This window comes from Anolis carolinensis, chromosome 2 (genome assembly GCF_035594765.1).
Source record: "Anolis carolinensis isolate JA03-04 chromosome 2, rAnoCar3.1.pri, whole genome shotgun sequence".
NCBI classification, from domain to species: Eukaryota; Metazoa; Chordata; class Lepidosauria; order Squamata; family Dactyloidae; genus Anolis; species Anolis carolinensis.
In genome coordinates, this window is record NC_085842.1 from 160,517,492 (window position 1) to 160,545,149 (window position 27,658).

Sequence of the window (27,658 nt, forward strand, 5' to 3'; positions counted from 1 at the left end):
ATTTGACACAGTGGGCTCACTCCACTGGGTAGCTGAGATCACCTGCCATTTCACTCCTCCCAATTCAGACCTGTCTCCCTCATCAGTCCTTTCTTCCAAAGGGCCATTGCAACTAAACCATGTTATGCTACAACTGGTATCCAAATGAGCTCATTTGCCTCTTCTTTCGTTAACATGTTTGCCTTTTATACCATATATTAAAATGCATGGCACAAAATAAACTGCATTGGGTTCACTGATAGAACGGTAGTATATAAATACACTATGGAGCAAATAAAATAAAGCTCTTTGAAAATAGCATGCACATAGAAACCCTAGACCAGCTAGAGTAAGTCTGCTGAAGCATTTCACTAGATACTGATGATACAGCAGATAGGTTTGTGGCCAGATTCAACAGACTTAGACTATATCTACACTGCCAAGTAGTAGTTTGAATTGCATTATATGGTCAGATTGAACTGCACTGAATTAGGTTATCTGAGTCTATACTGCCATTCAATCCAGTTAAATGCAGTTACTCTGCATTCTGATATTGTATTATATGGTAGTGTAGATGAGGCCTCATTCTTATGTTCCTGGACATAGCACTGCATTGGTGCAGTTTGTTCCTCTGGTGCACAATCCTAACAGAACCTGGCATTAAAACACTGAAACAACTAGACAACATTAGCAGCAAAGCATGCAACATAATTAATGAGTTCTTTTTCTCTGTATCATAAGACAGCTGTTCATATTCTACTCAAAAACGATCAGAAATATTTACTGACCACTAAATTTCCAATGACCATCACCATCATAAAGACAATAAGGCACATCGCCTGTCCAGCCACTTCCATACAGTCCCACATGGTTTCAATCCATTCTCCACAGAGAACACGGAAGACAATAAGGAAAGAGTGGAAGAAGTCGTTCATGTGCCATCGAGGAAGCTCACAGTCAGGATTGATCTTACAGACACACTCTTTGTAGCTCTTGCCAAACAGCTGCATCCCCACCACAGCAAAGATGAAGACAATGATGGCCAGCACCAAAGTCAGGTTCCCCAAGGCACCCACCGAGTTACCGATGATTTTTATTAACATGTTAAGAGTTGGCCAGGATTTTGCCAGCTTGAAGACTCTCAGCTTGATTATGGTGTAAAAGAAAAATAAAGGAAGAACAGATTAGTAATACTGCTTTATGTTGTTGCTGTTGTTAGTATTACAACTATACAACCCAGGTATCCGTGGAACTGACATACATGATTTTATTTATCCAAAGTTTCAGTTATTTACTTGTGACCTCTTTGAGAAGCTACACTCTTCTCTTCATACCTCCATCATTCATCCCATTGAAAACAATAGGATTCACTATTATCCACAGTTTTATGTATACACATGAAGTCCAGGACTGTGTCCTCTGCAGGTATGGGTACTCATAGTGTACTACTGCTACTACTGTTATTGTTATTTTAGTTTATAACCCTTTCTTCTTCATAGAAATGCAGGTTAACTAACAATTTACATAAAAGCACATCTAAAATAACAAGTATCCAAAAGAATGAATTACACATAGAGGTTGATATACAATTCAAGCAATACAATATACCTACTAGAGCTGTACTAGAGATGTCCCCGGGAGCTTTGTGTCTACGGGTGCAGGCTTTGGGCTGTGTCTAGCTGTGCCTCGCAGGGCCTACACAGTGCATTGCCAAGTAAGGAGCGGTCCTTACTCAGCAATCGGCTGTAGGCCTTGCAAGGCCCAGTGTGTAGGCCCAAATCCTGCACCCAAAGGCCTGGGAGTTTTGGGCCTACGGGTGCAGGCTTTGGGCCTGCGCACCTGGCCCTGCGAGGCCTGGGCACGTAGGCCGAGTAGCCTGCACCTGGACTTGGCAGGGTGCGTAGGCCCAAAGCCTGCACCCGTAGGCCTAGGCGCCCGGGCCTATGGGTGCAGGCTTTGGGCCTATGCACACAGGCCTGGTGGGGGGTGGGAGGCTGGGGTGCTGGGTTGTCCTGTGCCCCCCTCCCTTTGCCCAGCTCCTTACTGGGTGTTTGAGTGGTGCTGGCTGGTGCTGTGGCCTTGGTCAGCACCTTTCCCCCCCTCTGAAAAAAACATGAAACAAAAACAAAACAGAACAGGAGTTCGGGAGGTCAGATGAAAACGAATCAGGGCCTCACTGAAAGCCGGGACACGAAACGGAACAAGGTAAGTTCCGAATGCACATGACTAATACCTACTGGCAGAAAACAAATGAAAGATAAACATATGGAACTGTATCATTGTAAGGAAAATAAGTTCCATAACTGGTAATCCAAGTGTGGCACCCCTTCAAATCACAATGACAGAGTAATTTTAAAAATAAAAATATGATATCACCATTAGTTATAAGCTCTCAGTTTGACACTGCTGCTTGTTAACTGTTAAAATTAATTTTATACAAATATGGTGTTGATTCTGAATTTATTTTAATAAATATATTTTACTGGAATCATCTTTTTTTTACAAGCTACTTTGAGAGAGTATGGCTTAAATAAAGCTGCATAGAAAATCAGGAGAACCCCTGGAACTGCATGAGAAGTGACATGAAATGCCAAAAAACTGCATCCCTGCCACAGGAAATATGAAATATGGTGGAAGACCCTCTTGGCTCAAAAAGCCCTTCATCAATGATGTTCCTTCCAGAAAAATGAGCATTTTTTTACTGGAGGTTCTCGAAGGAACTTATGCTGATGGCACTAACAAACAACTAGGCTTCAAAATATGGGATCTGATATTTTGAGATAGTTTGGGGCAGTATCAATGGAAATGGAAGGGGACAGGAACTGACTTTTGAAAACAAAAACAAACAACAACAAACATATGACATAATATATACCCCCATAAATTTTTACAGAGGATTTTACAACAGTTGCAAGACTGAAAACTGTAAAAGGTGAAATGAAATAGGGAAATGAAAAATACCAGTCGGAAGGATCGCAGCACTGAAAGCCCTTCCACATCTGCTAGCATGAGTTCCAGTAAACTGAGAGAGACAATAAATCCATCAAAAATGTTCCACCCTTCTTGGAAATAATAGTAAGGATCCATTGCTATAAGCTTCAGAAACATTTCTGCTGCAAAGATTCCAGTGAAAACCTATAAAGAAAAAGAAAACAGACTACTCCAATTTCTCCTTTAATTCAGATTCACATATTCATTTTCAAAGGGAGGGTGAGGTAGTAGAAAACATGTCATGTTATATCAGAAATTAAGTGAAGATGAGGTATTATTTTTCTTACGATGTTCCTTTCCCTGAAATATCTGCTTTACTTTTCATTGAATTCCATCAACAACCACCTCCCTACACTATAGAATGAATGCAGTTTGACACCACTTTAACTACCGAATCTTGGGAGTATTAGTTTGATGAGGCACCAGCATTCTCACAGAGAAGGCTAAAGACCTTGTAAAACTACAGCTCCCATGATTCCACAGTTAAGTTAGGTGATCCCTTGTTGTCCAAGTATGATGGCCTTCCAAGTTCTTCGAAGACGCCTGTGTGTGAGTTTTTTTTAATATGTGGAGATCGGTGCACAGCCGATCAACACACAGTCTTCATGGCGTGAAGGTCCCAACCAGTGACGTGGTTAGTATGACGATGGTGGATTCTCAATCTGTTGCAGCCTTCTTCCGCCTTCGCAGCCATTGTAACACGTACCGTGTTATCTTCCGCCTGACCCGCAGTTGACATCTTGGGATTATGCTCAGTCTGGAATCTCCCGTGAGTCCCCTAGGAGCACATGACTCTGGTGGTTATGCCCATAGGTTCATTGGAACACGCACTGAATCATGATAGTTAAAGTGGGGTCAAACTGTATTAATTCTCCAGTGTAGATGTACCCTCAGTACTTCAAAACAAGACATAATGCTCCCTTCAGCCCTATAAAAAACTCAATACTTACAGAAAGCATTAGGAATCACCTTTAGCATTCAATTAATTGTTTAGGGATTGCTCAAATGCTAGTTTCAATGATGAACGAAATAATGTTTGGGGTATAATTAATCTTATATATAATTGGTCTTGACATTCGAAGTCCACTTGTTGCTGAGAATCTTTGAAAGCACGTTCTGCTTACCAGATTTCCTACGGCCAAGACATGTTCAAACGCTGGAGTCATGGGATGGTGTTCCATGGCCATGAACAGAGTATTCAGAACAATACATATGGTGATGGCTAAATCCACAAAGGGGTCCATGACGATCAAGTTGACAATCTCTTTCAACTTTAGCCAGTATGGGTGGCACTCCCAAATGAGGACGACGTTGGCAAATTTGTACCAGCAAGGGGGACATTTTCTTTGAGATTCCTCCAGTTCTACAGCAACACAACGGAATAGGAAAAAAGTGATGTTTTTGTTTTATCCATTTAAAAAAAATCAGAGCTACAACACTGAAATGCCAGGTTTGTATAATCCTCAATTAATAGACTGTACCAGGCATGGGCAAACTTCGGCCTAAGTGGCTGAGGGGGAAAAGGAAGGGGCCTGAGACCAGAAATTGTTCGAGTTGAAGTCCAAAACACCCAGAGGGCCGAAGTTTGCCCATGCCTGGACTATACAGTCTGCCCCATTTGAAACACTGTGAAGATCATGCTTTTAAAAAAATAGGAAATAAAACATATTCAATGATGTTAACTATAGGAAGGGGGAGAACAAGTTAATATATATCTAATTAATCTAAGAATCCATAAAAATCATATTTGGGGGATTTAATGAAATGGATAAGACACTATTTGTTTATTTATTTATTTTGAAAAAAAATTACATTTTTACCCTAATGTTCCTTCAAGGAAGGAGCCATGAGCAGAATGAAGAGGATCTCGGAATAAACAACTTTCATTTTTGAAATATTAAGGTCTAGATACTGTAAAGTGTCTATCACTGGGGTCGTGGTGAACTGCTGAACTGCTGACCTGAAGGTTGGCAGTTTGAATCCATGAGATGGAATGAGCTCCCATCTGTCAGCCCTGGCTTCCCATGCAGGGATATCGGAGAAGCCTCCCAGCAGGATGGTAACATATCCAGGCATCCCCAGGGCAACGTCTTTGTAGACGGTCAATTATTTCACACAAGTAGTGACTTATAATATGTTCTCAATTCGCTTCTGACACAATTAAAAAAAACTGTACAGTCATTGTCATGTTCCCAGCACCTCACTCCATAGTAATGAGTTCAGTTGGTTCCCATTTGTTTCATAGGCTATTGGTGACAAAGTGTGCGCGTGTTTTTTCATTTATGAAACGTATTTATTGCAGTTCTCCCAATACGGGACTCAAGAAAGCTTACAGTGTAAGTAAAAACAAAAGGCACCTAAAGCATAGTAAAATGATTCAATTAAATACACAATCCTATTAAAATATTTAAAAATCAGGTTTAAATATACTAAGTATAAAGTATAGTACACTTTATTAAAAAAAACCAAAGGCAAGACTGCCTAATCAAAAAGGTCTTTTAATTAAGCTATTGAAAGGAAATACGACAAAAGCAAAGGACAATACTAACTTCTAAAGTGATCTTTCTCACTTGTGGAAACAGGAAAACATGCTGCTAAGAATTAAACTTACCTTCTACAAGGGTATTTGTTATGACTGTCATTATACTGTTGGTTCGGTCCTTCCTTCCATAGGAGGCATTTAGTTGGTCCATTGATACCAATAGTGACCCAGTAGCTTTCTTTTTAATCTCTACCTCAGTGGTTCCCTAAAATAATCCATAACATCTTGTTAGTATGGGTTCTTTAATGTCTGCTGAGGGAAATGCAAAAGGCTTTCATTCTGAAAACAAAGGAAGAATTTATTTTTCATACCTATGTCAAAGGATTCCTGAACATGGCTTCTTATTCTTGACAGAGATTCTATAGGGCCCTTTGTCAGTTTCTATTCAATGTATTTATCTCGCCTGAACTCCCTGAGTCAATAGTTTAGTTATATGTAGTTTATGCAATGAGTCACTGCTTTTTTCGTTCAAGTACATACACATAGACACATATTCTCAGATACAGCAGTCTTGGGATGGGAAACTTAAACTCAGGGCCCTTCCACACAGCCATATATCCCAGAATATCAAGGCAGAAAATCCCACATTATCTGCTTTGAACTGGGTTATCTGAGTCCACACTGCCAAATATTCCAGTTCAGAGCAGATTATGTGGGATTTTCTGCCTTGATATTCTGGGTTATGCGGCTGTGTGGAAGGGCCCTCGGTGAAAGTATTTGCTAGCTATTTTATGTCCTTCACTTACATCATTGTGCCCTATTAATTTCAACAGAAATGAATTACCCCAATCACTTAATTAGCATGATGGCAGGTACTCCAACCTCTTTTTAGAGCTAGAAATATCATTAGAATTTGTAACAAATCTAAGTAGAATTTAATTTCAACCACTCAGGACCCTTCCGCACAGCCATATAGCTCAGAATATCAAGACAGAATAACCCACAATATCTGCTTTGAAGTGGGTTATCTGAGTCCACACTGCCATATATCCCAGTTCAAAGCAGATAATGTGGGATTTTATTCAGCTGTGTGGAAGGGGCTTCAGACAACGCTGGTGCTGAATCTTATAAGCTTTCCACATCAACTGGAGACCTACGTGATCACCCAGCCTTTGGACTGGATCTGTATTTGCAGCATTTTTAAAATCATGGTGCCTGTGATTTTAGCTGTGAATGAGCTTGGCAGTTTTATAATGAAGAGCAGGTAAATGAACAAGTAAAAACAAATCCATAAATGGGGCCACAACATTTCTTTGAAGACCAAACTGAATTGAGGTTGTATGTGAAACACCTCTCATCATTATTATCTTGGTTATTTAAGTTAGCTGCTTATGAATTTTTTTGGAGCACAAGGGAGTGAAGGAGAGAGGGACTGTTTAACCCTTTTCTTATTTTTTATATTTTGTTTTGCTCAAAAAATGTACTCCCCCATCACTTTTTTAATTGAACCGGAGGAAAAAGCACTTGAGGAGAGACTGGGAAAACTGTTCCTGGGGAAGTTCAGAATCTTTAAAAGAACAAAACAACTACACAACATTGATAGAATCTGTCTTGTGTACATATATTTTGACTCTAAATAGCACCAGTTTGTCACTTAATGACATGTGTTTAAAGTTTTTTTTAATAAGATTGAATATTGACTAGTAGACAATGATAAGCTACTTTGAATCCATGCTTCTTTGTAAGTAGTAATAGGCATAGTTATGGAATTACAAAAGCTTTTTGCTACAAACAAAAAGGACTGTATTTTAACCTGAGCATATAGATCAGTGGTTCTCAACCTGTGGGTCCCCATGTGTTTTGGCCTACAACTCCCAGAAATCCCAGCCAGTTTACCAGCTGTTAGGATTTCTGGGAGTTGAAGACCAAAACATCTGGGGACCCACAGGTTGAGAACCACTGATATAGATGTTTGAGAAAAAAATACTTATTTAGTGTATAACCTGCACAGTCTATAAGATACATAATAGCTTGATGTTCATATTGTTTAAAACTAAATTGCTGCCATCATTGACGAAAGAACATTCAGGTAACTGATATCACATAATGCAGAGATATATTGTGGGTTATCTTTCGTGCATTCATCATGCCATATACTTAATAAATCCATAACATCTTCATGCTGTTAGAGGTCTAAACTGAGAGAATATACTTACATGCTAACTGGAAAAAAGTGGTAGTAATCGAAGCTGGAAGTAACTAGGGGTGGGTTCAAACATTCTTGAGGAAAAGAAAGGGGCTGAGTTACAGTTTAATTTAGTCTGCAGTAATAAAGATGTCAGAGAGGGTTGTTTGGGGGGGGGGGGGGGGTTTAAAGGGAAAAAAAGCTTGGAACTTTTTCCTTGTGTATTTTAGCCAAAGTCAACAATGCTGTTCAAGATGCTCACTTTGGGAAAACGTACTTTGTTCAGAGAAAGGGCAAGCTGATCTGGCTTCCCTACGGGGTAAAAGGCATGTCAAGATGTGCCCAAGGACTGTCAGAGGACACTATGTGTGTTTTCAGATTCCCTCATCTTGTTCTTTGCCACCAAGCAGCTTCAACTTATAACAACCCCGTGAGTGAGAGACCTTCATGCCACCTTCTCCTGAACAGCCATGAGCAGGTATTGATTGAGTCTATCCACCAGCAATGTGGTCATCCTCTTTTCCTATTGCCTCACACTTTAAAAAGCATTACTGATGTATAGTAATGTATGTATATACACCATGATGTATAGTGTGATGTTTAGTATTATCCCAGTAATGAATATTCCCTCTGTAAAAATGACTCCTCTATAGAAAAAGAATCCTAACAAATTTCCATAACTTTAAATATTGTATGCAGAAGTGAGGGAGTGTTTTTGTTGTTGGGATGAGTCATCATGGGATAGCACCACTTGGTGTCAGACATATGAGACTTGCAGTTCAAAGTCATATAGTCTAGTCACAAGTTGACCATTACTATAAGAGGAACATCTTTTTCTTATATGTCTGAAAATTCTTAAATGATTAATTTCTTTACAGAGCTTCATTTTACACAAAATCTCCCATTAATCAAGTTTCCCGGAGCTTCTTAAATAAAAAAGATGAGAGATACTACTCTACCAAAGAGGATTTATACAGAATTAATCCTACTTGTACTGGTGGGATTAAGAAATGTATAGTGTATCCCATTCACATTCAGATGATCCTCTAAATAATGTGAATAATTTGGGGATTTAACTGAGCAAACAGCACATTCAACATTATTCTTTCCATTTCAAAAAGAAGTTTCAAGCCATTTTTTCCTTAGGTGCCAGAAGAGAGAGGTGAAGGAAGGAAGATGTGAGTTGGTTAATTGAAGAAAGGATGGGGATAAGATTTAAAGCATAGCAATTGGAGAATAGGGTTCAGGCTACAACATCTGTAGGTAGACAAACCAATTTCCATTCCATCACTTGGGATCCACTTGACAGCATACAGGAAAGCAGAAAGGAGGACAGACTGCCATGCCTAAACTATCTACTCATTGACTTCCTTACGCTGTCATCAGTAGCTGCCTTATCTATTTTCACCTCAGGCAGAAGGCGTCCACTGGGGAGGTTGGAGGTTGGGCCGCCAATCAGGGAGACCACGCCGTTGCAGTCCACGGTGCTGTTCCGCTTCACGTTCCGGCGGATGCTGGGGAAGATGCGCGACGACCGACTTCCCTGGCTGTAGCCACTGTAACCGCTGTAGCTGCTTTTTCGGTCATGGCCCCGGATTGGGATGAAAAGGGAATCCCTCCTGCCTTCGCTCTCTTCCACAGTACTGTGCTCATCATCTGCAAATTCATTCTCTGAACCTGGGTCGCGGAAACCTCTCTTGAAACTGAAGATGCTGCTTTTACTGTTGTGGCGGGAGAGGTATGGGGATCCTGGTATACTAAGCAGTGACTAGAAGAGAAATAAAGCAAGAAAGTGGAACAGAAACAGTGTAAAGCAAACAAATGTTAAAGAGAAAACAGTAGCAGTGGTAACAACAGGGAATTTTCAGTCTAATTGGATAAACAAAACAAAACTGTGTGTATGTGTGAATTTTTCAAGAAAACAAGCACATATGCACTAATACAAACTGTGAAGCTAGTATACAAAATTCACAGTTTCTCACTCTTTGGAGTTATCACATTTAAGAAAGAAAACACACAACTTACAGATTTGTCATTCTCTCCAACTATGAAAACACCAGCAGAAAAATCAGAATCAGATTACAGGGCACAAACAGAGGCTAAGGTTGGATCTACATTGCCATATAATGCAGTTTCAGAACGCAGATTAACTGCATTGAACTGAATCATATGAGTTTACATTTCTGGAGCAGAACAAGCAACTTTGCATCTGTATGCTTGCCCACAATGCCCTGCCTCATGCACAGAGGAAGAATTGTTTAAAGCTGTAGACAATGAGCTCGCTGCTGCCCGTTTTTGGTTTAAAATTATTTAGCTGCTTGTGCTCCCATAGTTATATACTTATTTATGCAATGCTTTTGACATGAAATAAATAAATAAAAATATGAGCTCACACTGCCATATAATCGAGTTCAATGAAATCAATCTGTATTCTGAAACTGCATTATATGGCAGTGAACATCTAGACTTAGAGGCTGAAGCTTCCAACAGCATTATACCCAGCTCTCCATCTATGTCCTGATGCTACTAAGTTTCTCCTTCCTGATTTCATTTGGATCATCCCTTGTCTGCTGACAGGAAGGAAATAATATTTTATATATAATATCTCTCTCTCACACACACAATGTATTTAATCATACCTTTAGAAGAAAAATTGTATATTCTCTTTGGGTCCTATTTGACTCATTAAGCATTTATTGATTGCTCTGTGAAGGAATTACTTTGAAAAATTTTCCTTATGAAGAGAGATGCATTTAGGGTCTCTCTAAAGCACTGACTAGTTTACAAAATAATTGTGAAAACTTTATTACATTTCAGTATTTAAAGGGAAAAATGAATGGGGCAATGCAAGGATGGAATTCAATGGGCAACCGGTTGTACTAAAACATTCCTGAATGTACATTCTTTAGTCATTTTCAATCAAAGTCTGTGAAAAGGAAGCTAAAATGATTTCTGTACTTTTGAGAGATGAAAACAGGTGCTGGGATTCAGTAGGAGCATGAAGCAGAACACTGCATCATTTCTGTTTCACTTTATGGAAAACCTGTCTGTTTGGAACAGAAGTTACAGCATGACATTTTGAATTGCATCCTTCTACCATGGTACAGGTTGCAGCTACTTTCCTTTCAAAGGAGTAGGCAGGCAGGCTGAAGGATGAGCTTATGTCACTGAAGAAGCGAAGCTGTATCGTGCCAAATTCTGATATATTTGTGCATTAGGAGATCATGCAAAAAAAAAAAAGAAAAGCATAATATCTGTAAAGTTGGAAAGAGAATCTAGCCCACTCTTCTCTTTTTTTCTAATATCCCTTGCCCAATGCATAGTTTTGAAATTGAGATTTCAATTACCTAGGCTGAAAACATTACCTGGTTCATGATGGAAAGTTTCCGCCCTAACCTGTTGTCTGGCAAGCGGAAGACCTTCCTCCTCATGCCGTCTTCTGATTCTGACTTAAAGACTTTCTCAGCATCCCCTTTCTCTTCTCCTTCTGACAGCTCCTTCTGCTTCCGCTTCTTCCTTCTGTTCCGCCGCTCTTTGGCACTTTTAGAGCTGAGCTTGGAGACCTCAGAGGAGCTCTGTGACATTCTTCCACCACCCTCTCCCTCTTCTTCTATGGCGTCTTCAGAGACGGTCCCTGCTGAAGTGGCCATGGCTGCAGCCTAGGACAGATGGCGGGCGGTAGAGAAGGTGGGGAGACAAAACATCAAAATGTAGTGCCAAATGTGAATTCTGCATAATAACCAAATGCAGGAAAGCCCAAATGAACAAAGGAATAGTCCAGGGGTGTGAAAAAGGTGCACTGATGAATAGCTCTCTGGAAGATTTCCAAAGGGTGGGCAATGATTTTGGTCTCTAAACCGTTTAACAGCAGCAGCAACATTAGCTTTTCCATTGCCCCACCCCCAAATTATACTGCTGAAAGGAAAAAGCTTGAGGTAATCCAGGATAGATATTGTGTAGGAGTACAGTGAATTCTGAATAACAGTCATTGTCAGGACCCAGGCTGCAGAACACCAATAACCATGCGCAGAGGCCAGACTCTATCTAATATCTTTATTAAAGAAATATATAAAAACAATAAAAACAAGTGAAGAATATAGTTCAGAAGCAGACCTTTCAGATGAGGTCAAATATAGTCCAGAAATGTATTGTCCAATATAAGATATTAGAGTTCAAAGTTTTAATCCACTTGACCGAAACACACACTTTGCCAAGCAATAGTGTGGGGAAATGACAGAGTCTTTAAAGTCCAATGTAGCTTGACAACAAGGCTGGAAAATAAACTTGATTCTTGGCTAGATCAAAGACTTGAAACGAGGCAAACATGAAGCATGAAACAAAGTCCGTGGCAAAACGTGAAACAAGGCAGGCTTGAAACTTGATCCGGGAAGCAAGGAACTGGGGTTACGAAGTCCACACACGATCTCTCTCCTCAAGCTGATCAATTGACTCCGCAAAGTTCCCCTTGCGACAAACACCTATATTGGGTCTCGTTTTCCCGCCAACAGAACACTTTCCCTAGAGAACGAGAAGCGAAACCCAACTCTGTCCAGATGCATGACTCCTTAGAATTTCCCAAGGGAAGCAGACCTAATCAGCTAGTTGTTTGGCAGCGATTCTCAGGCTCCGGCGATTAGCCTCTCTGACTCCTCTATCTCTAGTATAATTGTCCCTCCAGGAAAACGGGAGGGAGTTCTGCCCAAGGCCTGTTTGGCTGAATTCTTGAGGGCACACATCCTCCAGGTGGAGAGGCTCCGGCTCTGGCTGAACCGGCGAAAATCCCATGTTTTCCTCTTCGTCTGCCACAATAGTACTAGGAACAGGACTACAAGGCCCATGAGTCATCACACTATCCCCGCCCTCAAGGCCCCCCGCAACCATGGCCCCTCTCCTCGAGTCGCGGGGCCGCGGCTTGGCAGGGTAGGCCTGATGGAAGCGGCGGACTAAGTCGGGGGCATGGACTGTGGAAGCGTCTTCCCAAGAGCGTTCTTCGGGGCCAAAACCCACCCAGTCAATGAGATACTGAAGGCGGCGGCGATGGAAGCGAGAATCCAAAATGTCCTGAACCTCGAACTCCTCCTCTCCGTCCACCAAAACAGGGGCGGGGGCCGGCCGGCTCGCATCAGGGCGTACACCATCCGCCGGAAGGAGCAGGGAATGATGGAACACCGGATGAATGCGCATGGAGCGCAGAAGTTGGAGTTTGAAAGTCACGAGGTTAAGTTGCGCCACCACTGGGTAGGGACCAATGAAACGGGCATCTAACGTCCGGCAGGGACGGTGGGAGGGCAAAAAGCGAGTGGACAACAGAACCCGATCTCCTACCTTGATCTCGGGGCCCGGCTGGCGATGGCCGTCAGCGTGGCGTTTATAGTCCTCCTTGGCTTGATCCAGTTGTTGGTGCAAGAGTTGTTGCACCGCTGTGAGTTCTTGCAGCCAGTCCTCCGCTGCAGGGACTTCTGAAGTTTCAATGACAGAAGGAAAGAAACGTGGATGGAAACCGTAGTTTGAAAAGAACGGGGTTTCTTTAGTTGAAGCCTGGACACCATTGTTGTAAGCAAATTCCGATAGAGGTAATAGGGAAGCCCAATTGTCCTGTTGGTAGTTTACATAACAGCGAAGGTATTGTTCCAAAGTGGCATTGGTGTGCTCAGTTTGCCCATCCGTTTGGGGATGGTGAGCTGAAGATAAACGAGAGTCTATGCCCAATAGTTTCTGTAGTGCTTTCCAGAAACGAGAGGTGAATTGAGATCCACGGTCAGTGACTAAACTCTTGGGCAATCCATGTAGTCGGAAACCATGTTGAAGGAATAAATCTGCAGTCTCTTTGGCCGTGGGGAGACCATCGTAGGGAATGAAATGGGCCAACTTGGTAAAAAGGTCCACCACCACTAGGATCGTGGTGAATCCAAGGGAGGGTGGTAGGTCAGTGATAAAATCCGCGGAAATTATCTCCCATGGGCGAGAAGGAGTGGGAAGGGGATGCAGTAGCCCTGACGGCTTCTCCCTTCGTGTCTTGGAACGCTGACATACAGGACAGGTATTGACATATTTCTCCACATCCTTGCGGATCTTGGGCCACCAGAAATCTCGTAGGATCAAGTGCATGGTTTTAAAAAGTCCAAAATGCCCTGCTGGCTTGCTGTCATGACACAGATGAAGTGCTTTTTCTCTGCCTGGACCTGGAGGGATGTAAACATGATTCCTGTAGCATAGTAGCCCATCCTTAAGTGAGAAAGGGAAACGTAGTCCTTGGCGAATCTGTTCTTGAGCCCAGGCATCTGCCTGTTGACTGGCTCTAATTTCTTGAGTGCAAAGGGATTCTGGGTTAGAGGGAGTTGGTTCAATTGAAGTGGATTTGGTGTTTCCCACTGTGAGCGTGGCAAAGTTTTCGGGTTGCAGCAATCGAGATTCTGAGGTCTCTCTGCGTCCTGCAGCATACTCTGGTTTCCGTGATAGAGCATCTGCCTGCTTGGTCTGAGCCGGGGTTACATAATGGATCTGGAAGTCAAAACGTTCAAAGAATAAAGCCCAGCACTGCTGCCTTTGATTTAACCTTCGTGCGGTCCTTAGGTGATCTAAATTTCGATGATCAGTATGAACTTCAATGGGAAATTTGGCCCCTTCTAACCAATGTCTCCAATTTTCAAAAGCTGCCTTTATGGCCAAAAGTTCTTTCTCCCAAATAGTGTAATTTCTCTCTGGGGCTGTTAGTTGACGGGAGTAATAGGCACAAGGATGAAGATGTTCTCCCACTGGTTGCATGAGTACAGCCCCAATTGCCACATCAGAGGCGTCAGCCTGCACAACAAAAGGGGTTTTAGGATCAGGGTGCTGTAGAATTGGCTGGGTTGTGAATAACTGCTTTAGCTGGTGGAACCCTTTCTCTGCTTGCTCCGTCCAGCGGAAAGGCTGTTTCCCACGGATGCAGCTGGTGATTGGGTCAGACCAGCGAGCGAAGTCTGGGATGAATTTGCGGTAGTAGTTTGCAAACCCCAAGAAGCGCTGCACTTCCTTCTTGTTGGTTGGCGCCCGCCATTCCAATACTGCTGAAACCTTTGCCGGGTCCATGGAGAGCCCTAGTGGCGAGACGCGGTATCCCAGGAAGTCTACCTCTTGTAGATCAAAGGCGCATTTTTCTAACTTGGCATATAGTCCATGATCCCGCAATCGTTGTAGCACCATTCTGACGTGTTGCTCGTGTTCCGATTGTGATCTAGAAAACACCAAAAAATCGTCCAAATATATGATCAAGAACCGATCTAGATAATCCTGGAAGATATCGTTGACAAAATGCTGGAATGTTGCGGGAGCTCCGGATAATCCGTAATTCATGACTAGGGACTCAAATAATCCGAATTTGGTCTGGAAGGCGGTTTTCCATTCGTCCCTTTCTCTGATGCGAACTAGATTGTAAGCCCCCCGGAGATCCAGCTTGGTGTAAACCTTGGCCCCTCGAAGCCGGTCTAATAGGTCTGAGATCAAAGGCAGGGGGTAGCGATTCCGCTTCGTGATATTGTTCAATGCTCTATAGTCCACAACCAAGCGTAGGTCCCCTGACTTCTTTTTCACAAACATCACTGGGGAAGCAGCTGGGGATTGAGAGGGTCTGATGAACCCCTTGCGAAGGTTTTGACTCTATAAACTCCCTGAGAGCTTCTTGCTCTGGTTCAGTCAGGGAGTAGAGGTGTCCTCGCGGAATCGGGGCCCCCTCCACCAAGTCAATGGCACAGTCATAGGGTCTATGTGGGGGTAGTTTCTCGGCTTCCTTTTCATTGAAAACATCCCAAAAGTCCGAATATTTCTTGGGCAAGGTGATGATGGGCTCAGCGTCCGTGGCATGACAGACCTTGGCTACTAGACAATGGTTTTGACAATATCTTGAGGCAAACTGTAGTTCTCTGTTGGACCAGGAGATGTTTGGGTCGTGGAGTGTCAGCCATGGAATCCCCAAAATCACAGGGAAGTGGGGAACCTCGGTAACGAAGAAGGAAATTTCTTCCATGTGTTCCCTTATCCACATCCTGGTGGGTTCAGTCCATTGGCTAACTGGACCTGTCTTTAGGGGACGGCCATCTATGGCCTGCACCACCCGGGCATTCTTGAAATCATAATATTGTAATCCCAGAGAGTCGGCATACTCTCTATCGATGAAGTTGTTTGTTGCCCCTGAGTCTATCATGGCATGGATCATGACGGGTCCTTTTTTCACTGACCACAGCGTGACCACCAGGAGAAATAGGACCCCGGTTTGCGGCTCTTGAGTGGGGTTTTTGACCGGGTTGGCGAGCCTCTCTACGCCTGGTCGCTGGCTTCCCCCGCCGGCTTTGCTCCAGCCGCCTCGGCCGCCTCCGGCTCCACGGAGGACGCCGCCGCCAGGCGGGCGGCGGGCTTCCTTTTGGCTGGACATTCTCTGGCGAAGTGGCCCCCATTCCCGCAGTACCAACACAAATTCAAACGTTGGCGGCGGGCCTTTTCGGCAACAGTCTGGGGCGCACATTGCCCAACTGCATCGGCTCCTCCTCGCTTCCCATGGGGTTTGGGGCTGGCGGTGGGGATCTCCATACTGGACATGGCTGAACACTGGCAGAAGCGGGGGGTTTCACTCCGGCTCTTCCACTCTGGCCTCGGAGCCACTGTTTTTTGTTGGCTATTAGGGCTTCGGCTCGTAAACACTTGTTGATGAGTCTCTCAAGAGTCCCTGGAGGATCCACCTTAGAGATCTCTTCCTGCATCTCGAAGTTGAGGCCCTCGTGAAACTGTCCTCTAAGGGCTATATCGTTCCAGCCGGTGCTCTGAGCCAGCACCCGGAACTCGGCTATGTACCGGGACAACGGCCTGTCCCCTTGGAAGAGACGCCAGAGTTTATGGCCGGCCGCCTCCTTGTCGTCTTCGATTCCCCAGGTCTTTCTAAGGTGGTTCAAGAAATTTTGCGCGGAGTTTAGGTGCGTGGAACCCGCATCGAACAGCGCCGTCGCCCAATTGGCCGCAGGCCCATCTAGGAGACTGTAGATCCACACCACTTTGACATCTTCTTGGGGAAATTCGGCTTGGCGGGCTTCTAAGTACGCCTGGCACTGGCGACGGAAAACATGAACCTTGGAGGCTTCTCCAGAAAACTTGGTTGGTAGCGCTAGGGCAGGAAGACGCACTCCGCGTTCCTTCAAGCCCAGTATTTCTCCCTCCTGCGTACGGAGTGTGTCTCGGATCCTGTTGAATTCTTCCTGGGAAATGGTGTAACTGGGTGGTTGGGCTTCCGCTCCGGTTCCTGTAGACATTCTGGCCTTAGGTTAATTGGTGCTTAAGGTGGTGGAGTCAAACTGTCAGGACCCAGGCTGCAGAACACCAATAACCATGCGCAGAGGCCAGACTCTATCTAATATCTTTATTAAAGAAATATATAAAAACAATAAAAACAAGTGAAGAATATAGTTCAGAAGCAGACCTTTCAGATGAGGTCAAATATAGTCCAGAAATGTATTGTCCAATATAAGATATTAGAGTTCAAAGTTTTAATCCACTTGACCGAAACACACACTTTGCCAAGCAATAGTGTGGGGAAATGACAGAGTCTTTAAAGTCCAATGTAGCTTGACAACAAGGCTGGAAAATAAACTTGATTCTTGGCTAGATCAAAGACTTGAAACGAGGCAAACATGAAGCATGAAACAAAGTCCGTGGCAAAACGTGAAACAAGGCAGGCTTGAAACTTGATCCGGGAAGCAAGGAACTGGGGTTACGAAGTCCACACACGATCTCTCTCCTCAAGCTGATCAATTGACTCCGCAAAGTTCCCCTTGCGACAAACACCTATATTGGGTCTCGTTTTCCCGCCAACAGAACACTTTCCCTAGAGAACGAGAAGCGAAACCCAACTCTGTCCAGATGCATGACTCCTTAGAATTTCCCAAGGGAAGCAGACCTAATCAGCTAGTTGTTTGGCAGCGATTCTCAGGCTCCGGCGATTAGCCTCTCTGACTCCTCTATCTCTAGTATAATTGTCCCTCCGGGAAAACGGGGGGGGGGGGGAGTTCTGCCCAAGGCCTGTTTGGCTGAATTCTTGAGGGCAAACATCCTCCAGGTGGAGAGGCTCCGGCTCTGGCTGAACCGGCGAAAATCCCATGTTTTCCTCTTCGTCTGTCACAATAGTACTAGGAACAGGACTACAAGGCCCATGAGTCATCACAGTCATCCTTTAAAAATCCCTGGTTGGAGGCACCATATTTTAGGCTTTACAAAAATACAACTTTTGCATTTGGATCCCTTGGGAGTGTGCGTGCGTGAGGGGAGGAGTTCTAGAAAAGGAAACTGATCCACATCTTTCCTAACTAATCCTGGAATTATGAAGTAACAATACTCAGATCAAGGCTTAGATTGGAGCAACTAATCTACATACTCTTGAAAAGCATTTTATTATATTTATTTTTACACTGCTTTTTTCCTCAAAATTCAGACTCAAAGTAGCTCACACTTAAAAATAAATGCAATTAAAATGTACAAAAGATAAATATTAAAATGGAATTAAACTATTTCATTCTTCCTAATTGATTAATCTTTTAAACCATACCTTGATTTTATTCACCTGTGAATTTTATGCAAAAAGAGCAGGTTTTTTTTAAAAGAAAACCTTTATAGTATAGGGTTATTTTCAAAACATCATGTGAAAAAAACTTTCTCTTGTCTACTTTAGTAATGATGCAAGAAAGACAATAAATGTGCATTCTAATGAAGAAAACAGGACTTTTGAAAGCTCTTTTCTGACCTTAAATGATGAGATCTTAATTCTGTATTCAAATTACTTTTCAGGAAACACCTTTGAGTGAATAACACAAATGTTACAGTTGTATTACCTAGTTTTTTATTGTTTTGTTTTAAAAACTCTTAGACCCCTGTGAGATTCTTAAAAAAGGAAACTTAAAGAGGTCCTAATTCAGAACACATATACTATTTCATGATGATTGATGAGAGTGCTATTTTGAAAATTCTACAGAAATGTTTATTACCTAAATAAATTTTATTAAAAAATTAATATTGGAAGGAAATTATGTGAATAAAAGTATTTAAAATATTAAACAACATTTCTTGATACTGTTAGTATATGGGATTGATCCCATGGACAAATGACAAGCTAAGAGATATTGTTGACATGTTACGGTGTATCTTCATGTTGTTTTCCTTTTAATTCATTTTTAGCTGTGTATCAGAGAACCAATGGATCAAAAGGCTCATAATTTGGAATATCTACCTGGTAGTCATTCTGGCCTCAATAGATATTGCCTGGTGTGTGTCTGTTCAGAGGGGTGTCATTATCTAGCCACTCTGAGGTACATAAAAAGTCAACTTTATTCAGAAATGTGGAAGGCAACTAGCAAAGGAGAAAAAGAAAACAAAGCAAGATCCGTGGCAAACTGGGCCAAGGGAATTGCCTCCAGGTGGTGAATGAGATAGCTGAGGTAAACTAGGCCAGAGACAGGAGATCTGCTAGGGATAATCAATCCAAGAAGACACACAGTGTGTGGCTAATACATCTGTACAGAAGAATAACACAGTTGTAACTAGAAACATAAGGCAATAAAACATGTAGCCAAATGCCCAGCTGACGCTACTTATGCAATGTGGTAGCTATAGGTGAGGAAAAGGCCAGACCTTCCATAAAGCAAATGAGCACTTTTGGAGAATAGGAACAGAAAGTGCAGTTACAATCAAACATAACAGGAAAACGATTTCTTTTGCCCAGGAAAACAGATCTCCCTTTCCATAGGCTGCTTTTGCATTTAATTTGGGTGGGTTTAAAAGATCTGGTTCACTTCAGAGTATCTACACAGGATACCATGTAACGGCTGGAAGCTTGGACATTGGCCACAAAGATGCACTGTGTGCAAGTCAAGCTGATCCACAGATTTCTCCCCATCTCTTCCAGTGGGATGTGTTGGTTAAAAACAGCTTCTCAGTGCTTGACTAAAGCAAAGCAAGGCAAGATAGGGTAATCAAGTATTTCTACGGAACACTGTGGTTTCCTTTTCATAGTGAGGTGTTTGTCCCGTAGAGCTATGTATCTGGTTTCTTACTCTGACTGCTGCAGCATTAGTCCTTTCTACATAAGCATTCTACATTTGGCATTCGGCTTCCTGCTGTGCAGTGTTTATACACTGATCAGGTTCAGCAGATTTTATGGTTTGATCTATAATTTCCAGTGAGTTTTTTTAACACAATATTTCTGGCTGGATATGTTGGAGCTTGCATTGGAGGTGTATGTTCTGTAGACACCCCGATCTTGAGCTGTCTTCAAGCTGGATGTTAGTGCCTGTATAGAAGGGTCCATAACTAATTACAAACTTATGGCAATAGTATGATATAGTGGTTTGAGTATTATACTTTCACTCTGGAGACCAGGGTTCAAATCCCTGCTTTGTTATGGAAACCTGCAAGTTATACTCACTCTGACTCAGAGAGAGGGACAGGCAAAACACTGCTGAACAAATACAGTTAAGAGGACCCCATGATAAGTTTGCCTTAAGGTTGTCATAAGTCAGAAATGATGTGAAGGTGAAGGCACACAAAATTACAACCAAATGCCTGAATGGAGCAGAACACTAACTACGACATAGTGCAGTGTTCCCTAAACTGTCTGATATAGGGGCCAGATCCCTCTCCTCTGTGTGCCAAGTACTGGTACCATACTTCTGCTCAGTGGCCATAACTGTTTCTTCCTTTTCTTAACAAATTAACGAATGATTGGCAGACAATGGTTCATGGACCAGCACCAGTCTATGGAAACCTCTCTTTAAGCAACTGATCTGGACCACAAATAAGATAGACAAAAAGCACAGTGTAGAAGGATTTTATATAAGTAGATAGCTTGTCTTGCATAAATTCACTTCAGCTGTCTTGTAGCTTATAGGATTGGGTGAAAATGCCTTCTAATTTCCAAACAGAGCCAGCATGGTGCAGCGGTTTGAGTGCTGGACCATCACTGTGGAAACTATGCTCAGCCTTGGGAAAGTTTCTCTCTTTCAGCCTCAAAGCGAGGCAAAGACAAATCCCCTCTAAGAAAATCTTGTCAAGATAGGTTGCCAAGATAGGCAGTGTAAACTGGAAATGCATATGACAGGTTTTAAATGAAAATTGATGATGACTAACCATATGCTGTCTTAAGTGAAAATTGGTGTAGTATATCCATCCATACTAGACAGAAACTGTAAAAGCATAAGCCATATCAATAAAGGTGTGCTTGAAAGGGGGGTTTACCTGGGCTTCTTCCTGTTGCTTTTTCAGCTGATCCAACATGGCCTTGAACTCTGCCTCCTTCTGCTCTGCCTCTTCCAGTGTAGCTTGGTTTTGCTCTTCATAGGCCATGGCCACCACAGCCAAAATCAAGTTCACCAGGTAGAATGAACCAACAAAAATAACGAGGACAAAGAAGATCATGTAGGTTTTTCCTGCCGCTCGCAAGGTCTGTGAGGAAAGGAAGACCACTATGAAGATCCCTAACTGTGAGGAAGTTCTTGCTATACTTTGCATTTATATAAGGTCAGATACCTGGTATAATGGGCAGCTTATCTTTTTTTTAAAGGGCTCAACTGAAGAACAGATACATATCATTTTAACTTTATATCTGCTTTGGCTGAAAAATGGATGAACTGAAATTGTATGTTTAGTATAGATAGTAAATTATATAATGTTCTTTATTATTTATTATGGATTTTCATATACAACAAAAATAAGAAAACTAAAACTACAGAAAAAGATTTTTTTTAAAAAGAAACACATAATAAACTACAAGAGAAGAAACCCATACATTTGACATCCAACATTCCAAAAGGTGATTATATATAACTAGACATACTCCTTCACATAAAGCAGGCATGGACAAACTTTGGCTTTCCAGGCGTTTTGGACTTCAGCTCCCACAATTCCTAACAGCCCTACCAGTTGTCAGGAATTATGGGAGTTGAAGTCCAAAACACCTGGAGGGCTGAAGTATGCCTGTGCCTAACGTAGGGTGTAAAAGTCAACTGCTGGAGTTGACTAATTTAATAATTACCAAAATCTACAGTCAATATAGCTTTCTCTTTTTTGTTGCAAAAACAATACTTTCCAATACTTTGACAAAGATACCAGATTTTCTTTAATCAAAGCTGTTAATTTATCTATTTCATCCAAATCCAAAAATTTCAACAATCATTCTTCAAGTGTTGATACACTTGCATTCTTCCATTCTTGTGCATACAATAGTCTTGCTGCTGCAGTCATATATTGTAGTAGTTTCTATATTTCTTCTCTATTTGATCTTCTAACAATCCAAAAGAGTAAAATTCTGGTTTCATTTGAAAATTAACTTTATTTTGAAATAATACTATGTATTTGACTCCAGAATTGTTTTAAAAGCTATACAATGTCATAATAACTTCTTTTCCAATCAGTTCTGCTGCTGCACCTGTGGAGACTCCTCTCCCCAAACCTCTCTATTCTATCTTGGAGAAAACCAAGTGCACCCCACCTGTTCAAGAAGGGTCAAGAAGATTGACTAAGGTTAATTATTTTGGGCCTCTCTAGATCCATGCCAAAGAGGTTTTTTGACTTTTCACTAGGAATAATTTATTTAGTAATAATCACAGCGTAGGTGTATATTGAGGAAAGTTCTGTACTCAATAGCATTGAATCACATCTGCTGTTTGATGTTAACACTTCTAATGCTAGAAGAGGCTACTGTCATTCTGTCACAATTACATGGTAAACAATTGGCTCTTCCATTTCCTTCATACTGCTAATGGCTTCCAGAGGTAGAGCAAACAAGATTCATGAAAGATAGGGACAGGATTGTATTACTTACTAATTGATACAAGTTTTCCCAAAAATCCTGAGTCATGAGGCGAAATAAGGCCAGGAAAGCCCAACTGAAGGTATCGAAGCTGGTGTAGCCATAGTTTGGATTTCTGCCTGCCTTCATGCACGTATAGCCCTCAGGGCATTGGCTGTAGACAAAACAGAAGACATTGGAGTATACTGGCACAATGAAAAAGAGGAAGATAGACTACAATTGTTTTCCCATCTTAGTTTAACAATTTGACAATGTACCTGAAGTCTATAATTTCATTCTTCAGAAATATGAAGCTTGCAGAAAGCAAGAGCATTTTTCTAGTAACTAAATTATCTGCATTATCAGAGTCATCTTTACCTATGCAATGTCAACAGTGAAATATATGGGTAAGTGCACAAATGCTGCAATCACTTATTGAATGCTAAAGCAATATGTCATCTCAGTAAGAGAATGAATTGAATCGGTAACCTCCACAGCAAAATTCAGAAGCTAAATAAAACCCTGGCTGGTCTGCACTTGCTCCAAAATATGTACTGAGCTACAGGTAGAGAGACTCAACCAAGAAAGTCAAAGTACTGAGTTTTTAGTGCCTGACCAGGGCTGTTAGTAAAACTGTCTCTTTGAGTTCCTTAATTCATGGGGTCATCACTGAGCAAAGACAGCTTGACAGTGGTAACCATGTTTACTCAAGTCTAATGCTCACCTTTTTTTTTTGCTAGATTACATGGTTAAAATGGAGGTGCACATTAGCTTTGATGGTGTGTTAGAATCCTGTATATAAACCCACCTGCATGAAAAGGCCCTGAAAAACTAAGAAACCCAGAAATTGCACAGGTGGGATGTGAGTAAAGAGGCTGTTCCTGGTGATAATGGCAGCCTTACAGCTCCATGGCACCTGGAGAAGAGGAGGAGCGCCGACCCAGTGACCCAGCTGTTCCTGTCACTTAGCCATGGATCCTGCCTCCCAGGCAGCCCTTGGGGTCTCTTGCCTGCCCGCCCTAAGCCCAAGCTTAGTCCAATGTTTCTGGCATCCAAATGGCCAGCTCAGCTGAGGGTGCATTTCTACCACCACATCACCTGCAAGCTCCCTCACAGAAGCTTACTAGTAATGCCTCTTATACTGGGCACATGACTGGGCACTCTGTTGTGAACTTATCAGAAGCAATGCTGACAGAAAGCTTCTACAAAGAAACTGCTTGTGGGTTTGTTGGATGTATGAACACTGGATTGAGAACAGATCCAGTACAACCTAGTTGTCCATATCTCCATAGCATCTGGAAACTCCAATGTAAAACCTGTTTCAACTTGTGCCAAATTAACAGCTTGATATAATGCTTCAGCTGTGAACCTTGGCATATGTTGTGCTGATTTCCCGTAGCAAGGTTGAGTCCATTTTCTTTCACCTATGTAGACATGGCCTGAGTCATGTGTAGAGCAGGACTACTGAAATGAATGGGACAGATGGATAATAACTTTAGTCTAGGCATGGGCAAACTTCGGCCCTCCAGGTGTTTTGGACTTCAACTCCCAGAAATCCCAGCCAGCTTACTGGCTGTTAAGAATTCTGAGAGTTGAAGTCTAAAACATCCAGAAGGCTTAAGTTTGCCCATGCCTGCATTTAGTCCCATTGACTTCAGTGGATCTACTCTACATAACACTATGCCTGCACTGCTGGTATAGGGGCCAACTCTGCTAAACACAACATATTGAATGAAGACATCTCTGCTAAACATAACATGTTTAGTGAAAGTAGATTAATTCTCCCTGATTTGGACTCATAATAAGATTTCGACTGGTCTACTCATTTACTGACTTCAGTTTAGATCTGTGGTCCATGGTATGATACTCAAGGAGGTTTGAGGTTAGAGGGTGAAACCAAATCCCAGCCCTTTGCCAGGTAGAGGTTTTGTGCATTTCTGCAAGGTTCTTAAATGTTTCTTTTTAATTATACAGTTGGCCTTCCCAGAAAGAATAAGCAAACAACCTCAGTTGACATGTGACTGGTCAGACAATTACTTCATCAATAAATTCATTCAGCAACTTCTGTAATTGTATTCACACACACTGTGACTTTTCATTTGCAGTTATAATTTGTCAAATTGCCTGGGTTTTTTTGGGGGGGGGGAACTGAGAGGGGGGTGGAAGGAATCTGAGCTGACAACTTACCCTGCATCGGAGCTGTTACCACATAACAATGGATCAAGAAACCCAGGTATTGTGTAAAAATTCGCTAAATGAGGTGAAGAAAAGAAAGAGAAAAATAATTAATAATCATAATATGAAACAACAGATACACAAAAGGTGATTTTACAACCTACTTATGCTGTAGGTGCTTTCACATCACTCATTGATATGGTGATCCTATGAACTTCATAGCATTTTCAAAGGCAAGGAATACTCAGAGGTGGTTTTGCTAATTGCCTCATCTGAAATAGAGCTTACAGCATCTATTTACTGGTGTTCTCTCATCCAAATACTAACCAGGGTTGACTCTGCTAAACTTTCAAGATCAGGCAGGAATGTGAAATCTTAAGATCCAAGCATTTCAGCCAGTGTAGTGGTGCAAAGTCCTCAGGACCTTTACCATTTACAGTGCAAACATGTAAGTAGGGTCAGGAGTTATCACATCACCACTGATAAACTGCAGTTCTCATTGTGATTCTATATGCAATAGCAAGTTTGCAACCTTGTAGTGTGCTGATAGATGGTTGCATGTTTACTGTCTTAAAATAATACTTAGGAAATATATTCCTATGAACTGAATTATAAATATGGCATGCAATTCACAGTACACACTGGAGAACAGTACATGGAATGAAAAGGATCTGAAACTGTATTAATTTTAAGTTGAGAAGCCCAGCAATGTTTCCCACCAAAATAATTTTAGTAAAAGAAAAAGTACAATGTACAGAAGCAAGACAAATATGGATTGCTAATGAAAAAAATCATTAAGATGTGGCATTTTTGAGAGCAGAAATTGCTGGTTCTTTTAAAAATACAGCCACAAAGATAGTCTAATAACTCTTAAAATATGCATACAATCACAGCAGAAAAACAACACGTACAGTTATTGTTGCTGTACTCTTCCCAGTCAAAGCCCTTGGTGCCATTTTCCAGATAGGTCTCATTGAGATCAATGGGCCAGATGACACACTTGTTCCTTAGATTCCCCATGAACAGCTGAAGTCCAATTAGAGCAAACACACTGAGGCAAAACACTGTCAAAATCATCACATCTGACAGCTTCTTCACAGACTGGATCAAGGCTCCCACAATAGTCTTCAGGCCTAAGAAAAAGACAAGCAGTCATGACACTCTTCAGTATTTTATGGACAACGGCCTAGAGAGAGATTTCCTCTAGGATGCCTACAATACCCTCCTGGAGACTGTGAAGTTAAGTGAAACCATGAGCTTGGGCAGATTCTTTTTCTCTGTGGCTTCAGCCTTCAACCCATTATAAGCTTGGTGTGTTGTTGGTTGAGCTTCCCTTACTGGACTCAAAGGAACTACAAACGTAACTACTGTAGTTCACTACTTAGGCATACAGCCAGCACTCTGAAGCTCTCCTACGTTGGGTTTGGATGGAGAATAGATTGTGATTCAGGCAATACTGCACATCGCCCAAACACAACATAGACGTCTTTTACACTATAGAGTGTTAGCACTTTGATATTACAGTAGAGTCTCACTTATCCAATATAAACGGGCTGGCAGAATGTTGGATAAGCGAATATGTTGGATAAAAAGGAGGGATTAAGGGAAAGCCTATTAAACATCAAATTAAGTTATGATTTTACAAATTAAGCACCAAAACATCATGTTATGCAACAAATTTGACAGAAAAAGTAGTTCAATATGCACTAATGTTACGTTGTAATTGCTGTATTTACGAATTTAGCACCAAAATATCACATGTATTGAAAACATTGACTACAAAAATGTGTTGGATAATCCAGAACGTTGGATAAGTGAGTGTTGGATAAGTGAGACTCTACTGTACTTAAATTGTCAGGGCTCTACCCTATAAAATCTTGGGATATGTAGTTTTATGAAGTATTTACAGTTGTCTTCTTGAGAGCGCTAGCGGTTTATGAAATTGCAGATCCCTGGATTCTGTAGGATGGTACCATGAAAGCCAAAGTGGAATTATAGTATTATAATCACGAAAGAATGCCTAGCCAAAGCAAGTGGGGTTTCTATGCCTTTAGGATTTTTTTTGACACCATAACATGAAAGAGGAGGCCAATTTGAAGAAAATTTAGTCCATGGAACAATCAGTCCAAATTATGGTTTTCTGAACACAAGAACAGATTATTTAAAATGTGTCTTCTCATGCACTGGGCAGAGAATTAAAACATAACTATGTCCCCCTCCAATACATTGAAATGTTTAAAATACTCCCAAAAGAAGCATATTTGTTCCTTTCTTTTGCATTAGTTCAAAGAGGGCAGGGGAACAAGACACCTAAAAAAGAATGATTATTTCCTATCTGAATTTTTAGTTCAGAACCTGAGGATTAAGGCATTAAAAGGGAAATATATTGCCAAACCTTACCCGAAAATGGGCTTTCCTTAGAAGTGTGAGCTTTAGTAACCAGATTTACAAATTAATTATTTTTGCTAACTGTTTTTTATCATGTCAGAAGCAACTTGAGAACATATTGCAAGCCGCTTCTGGTGTGATAGAATTGGCTGTTTACAGAGACATTGCCCAGGGGACACCAGGATGTGTTACTGGGAGGCTGATCTCATGTCCCTGCAAGCTAGAGCTGACAGACAGGAGCTCACCCTGTCTCATGGATTTGAACCTGTAACCTTCAGGTCAGCAAACCAACCTTCAGATCAGGAGTTCAGCCGGCACAAAGGTTTAACCTATTTCACCTCCTCGGCTTTTGGTTGAAAACAAAGCACATAAAATGCAAGGTAAGTTGGTGGAGGACAATCACATGCTATGACAAATAGGCATCTTTTCACCACTTGAGGGAGCTCCTGTTCTTAAAATAGCTAATCTTTTTATCTAGTTAGACTCGCAGTGGCAAAATTAACTGGGGGACCTTGAGATAGCTGTAAGTCTTCTCTAAGTCTAATCTATTACATAGGGCTGACAGGAGGATTCCATTGACTCCATGGAGGAACCCTATATATTTCTCTTGAGACCTTTGTAGGAATGGTAGGATTAAAAATACAACAATCAAACAGAT

The 27,658-nt window shown here is 41.7% G+C and overlaps 1 protein-coding gene across 6 annotated transcripts in view; it reads right to left on the bottom strand.

Moving 5' to 3' along the window:
• The window catches only part of scn8a (sodium voltage-gated channel alpha subunit 8), a 124,032-nt gene that overhangs the window by 36,670 nt on the left and 59,704 nt on the right, over positions 1-27,658 (bottom strand). For 3 of the 6 annotated variants that reach the window (XM_062969251.1, XM_062969250.1, XM_062969252.1), the window contains exons 7-16: positions 25,524-25,745; positions 24,625-24,688; positions 22,471-22,612; positions 20,886-21,092; positions 11,003-11,296; positions 9,013-9,405; positions 5,582-5,717; positions 4,095-4,333; positions 2,941-3,114; positions 768-1,124 (exon numbers count right to left, since the gene is read on the bottom strand). In XM_062969251.1, the coding sequence (XP_062825321.1) occupies positions 768-1,124; positions 2,941-3,114; positions 4,095-4,333; positions 5,582-5,717; positions 9,013-9,405; positions 11,003-11,296; positions 20,886-21,092; positions 22,471-22,612; positions 24,625-24,688; positions 25,524-25,745 (2,228 nt within the window). 6 annotated transcript variants of the gene reach the window in all.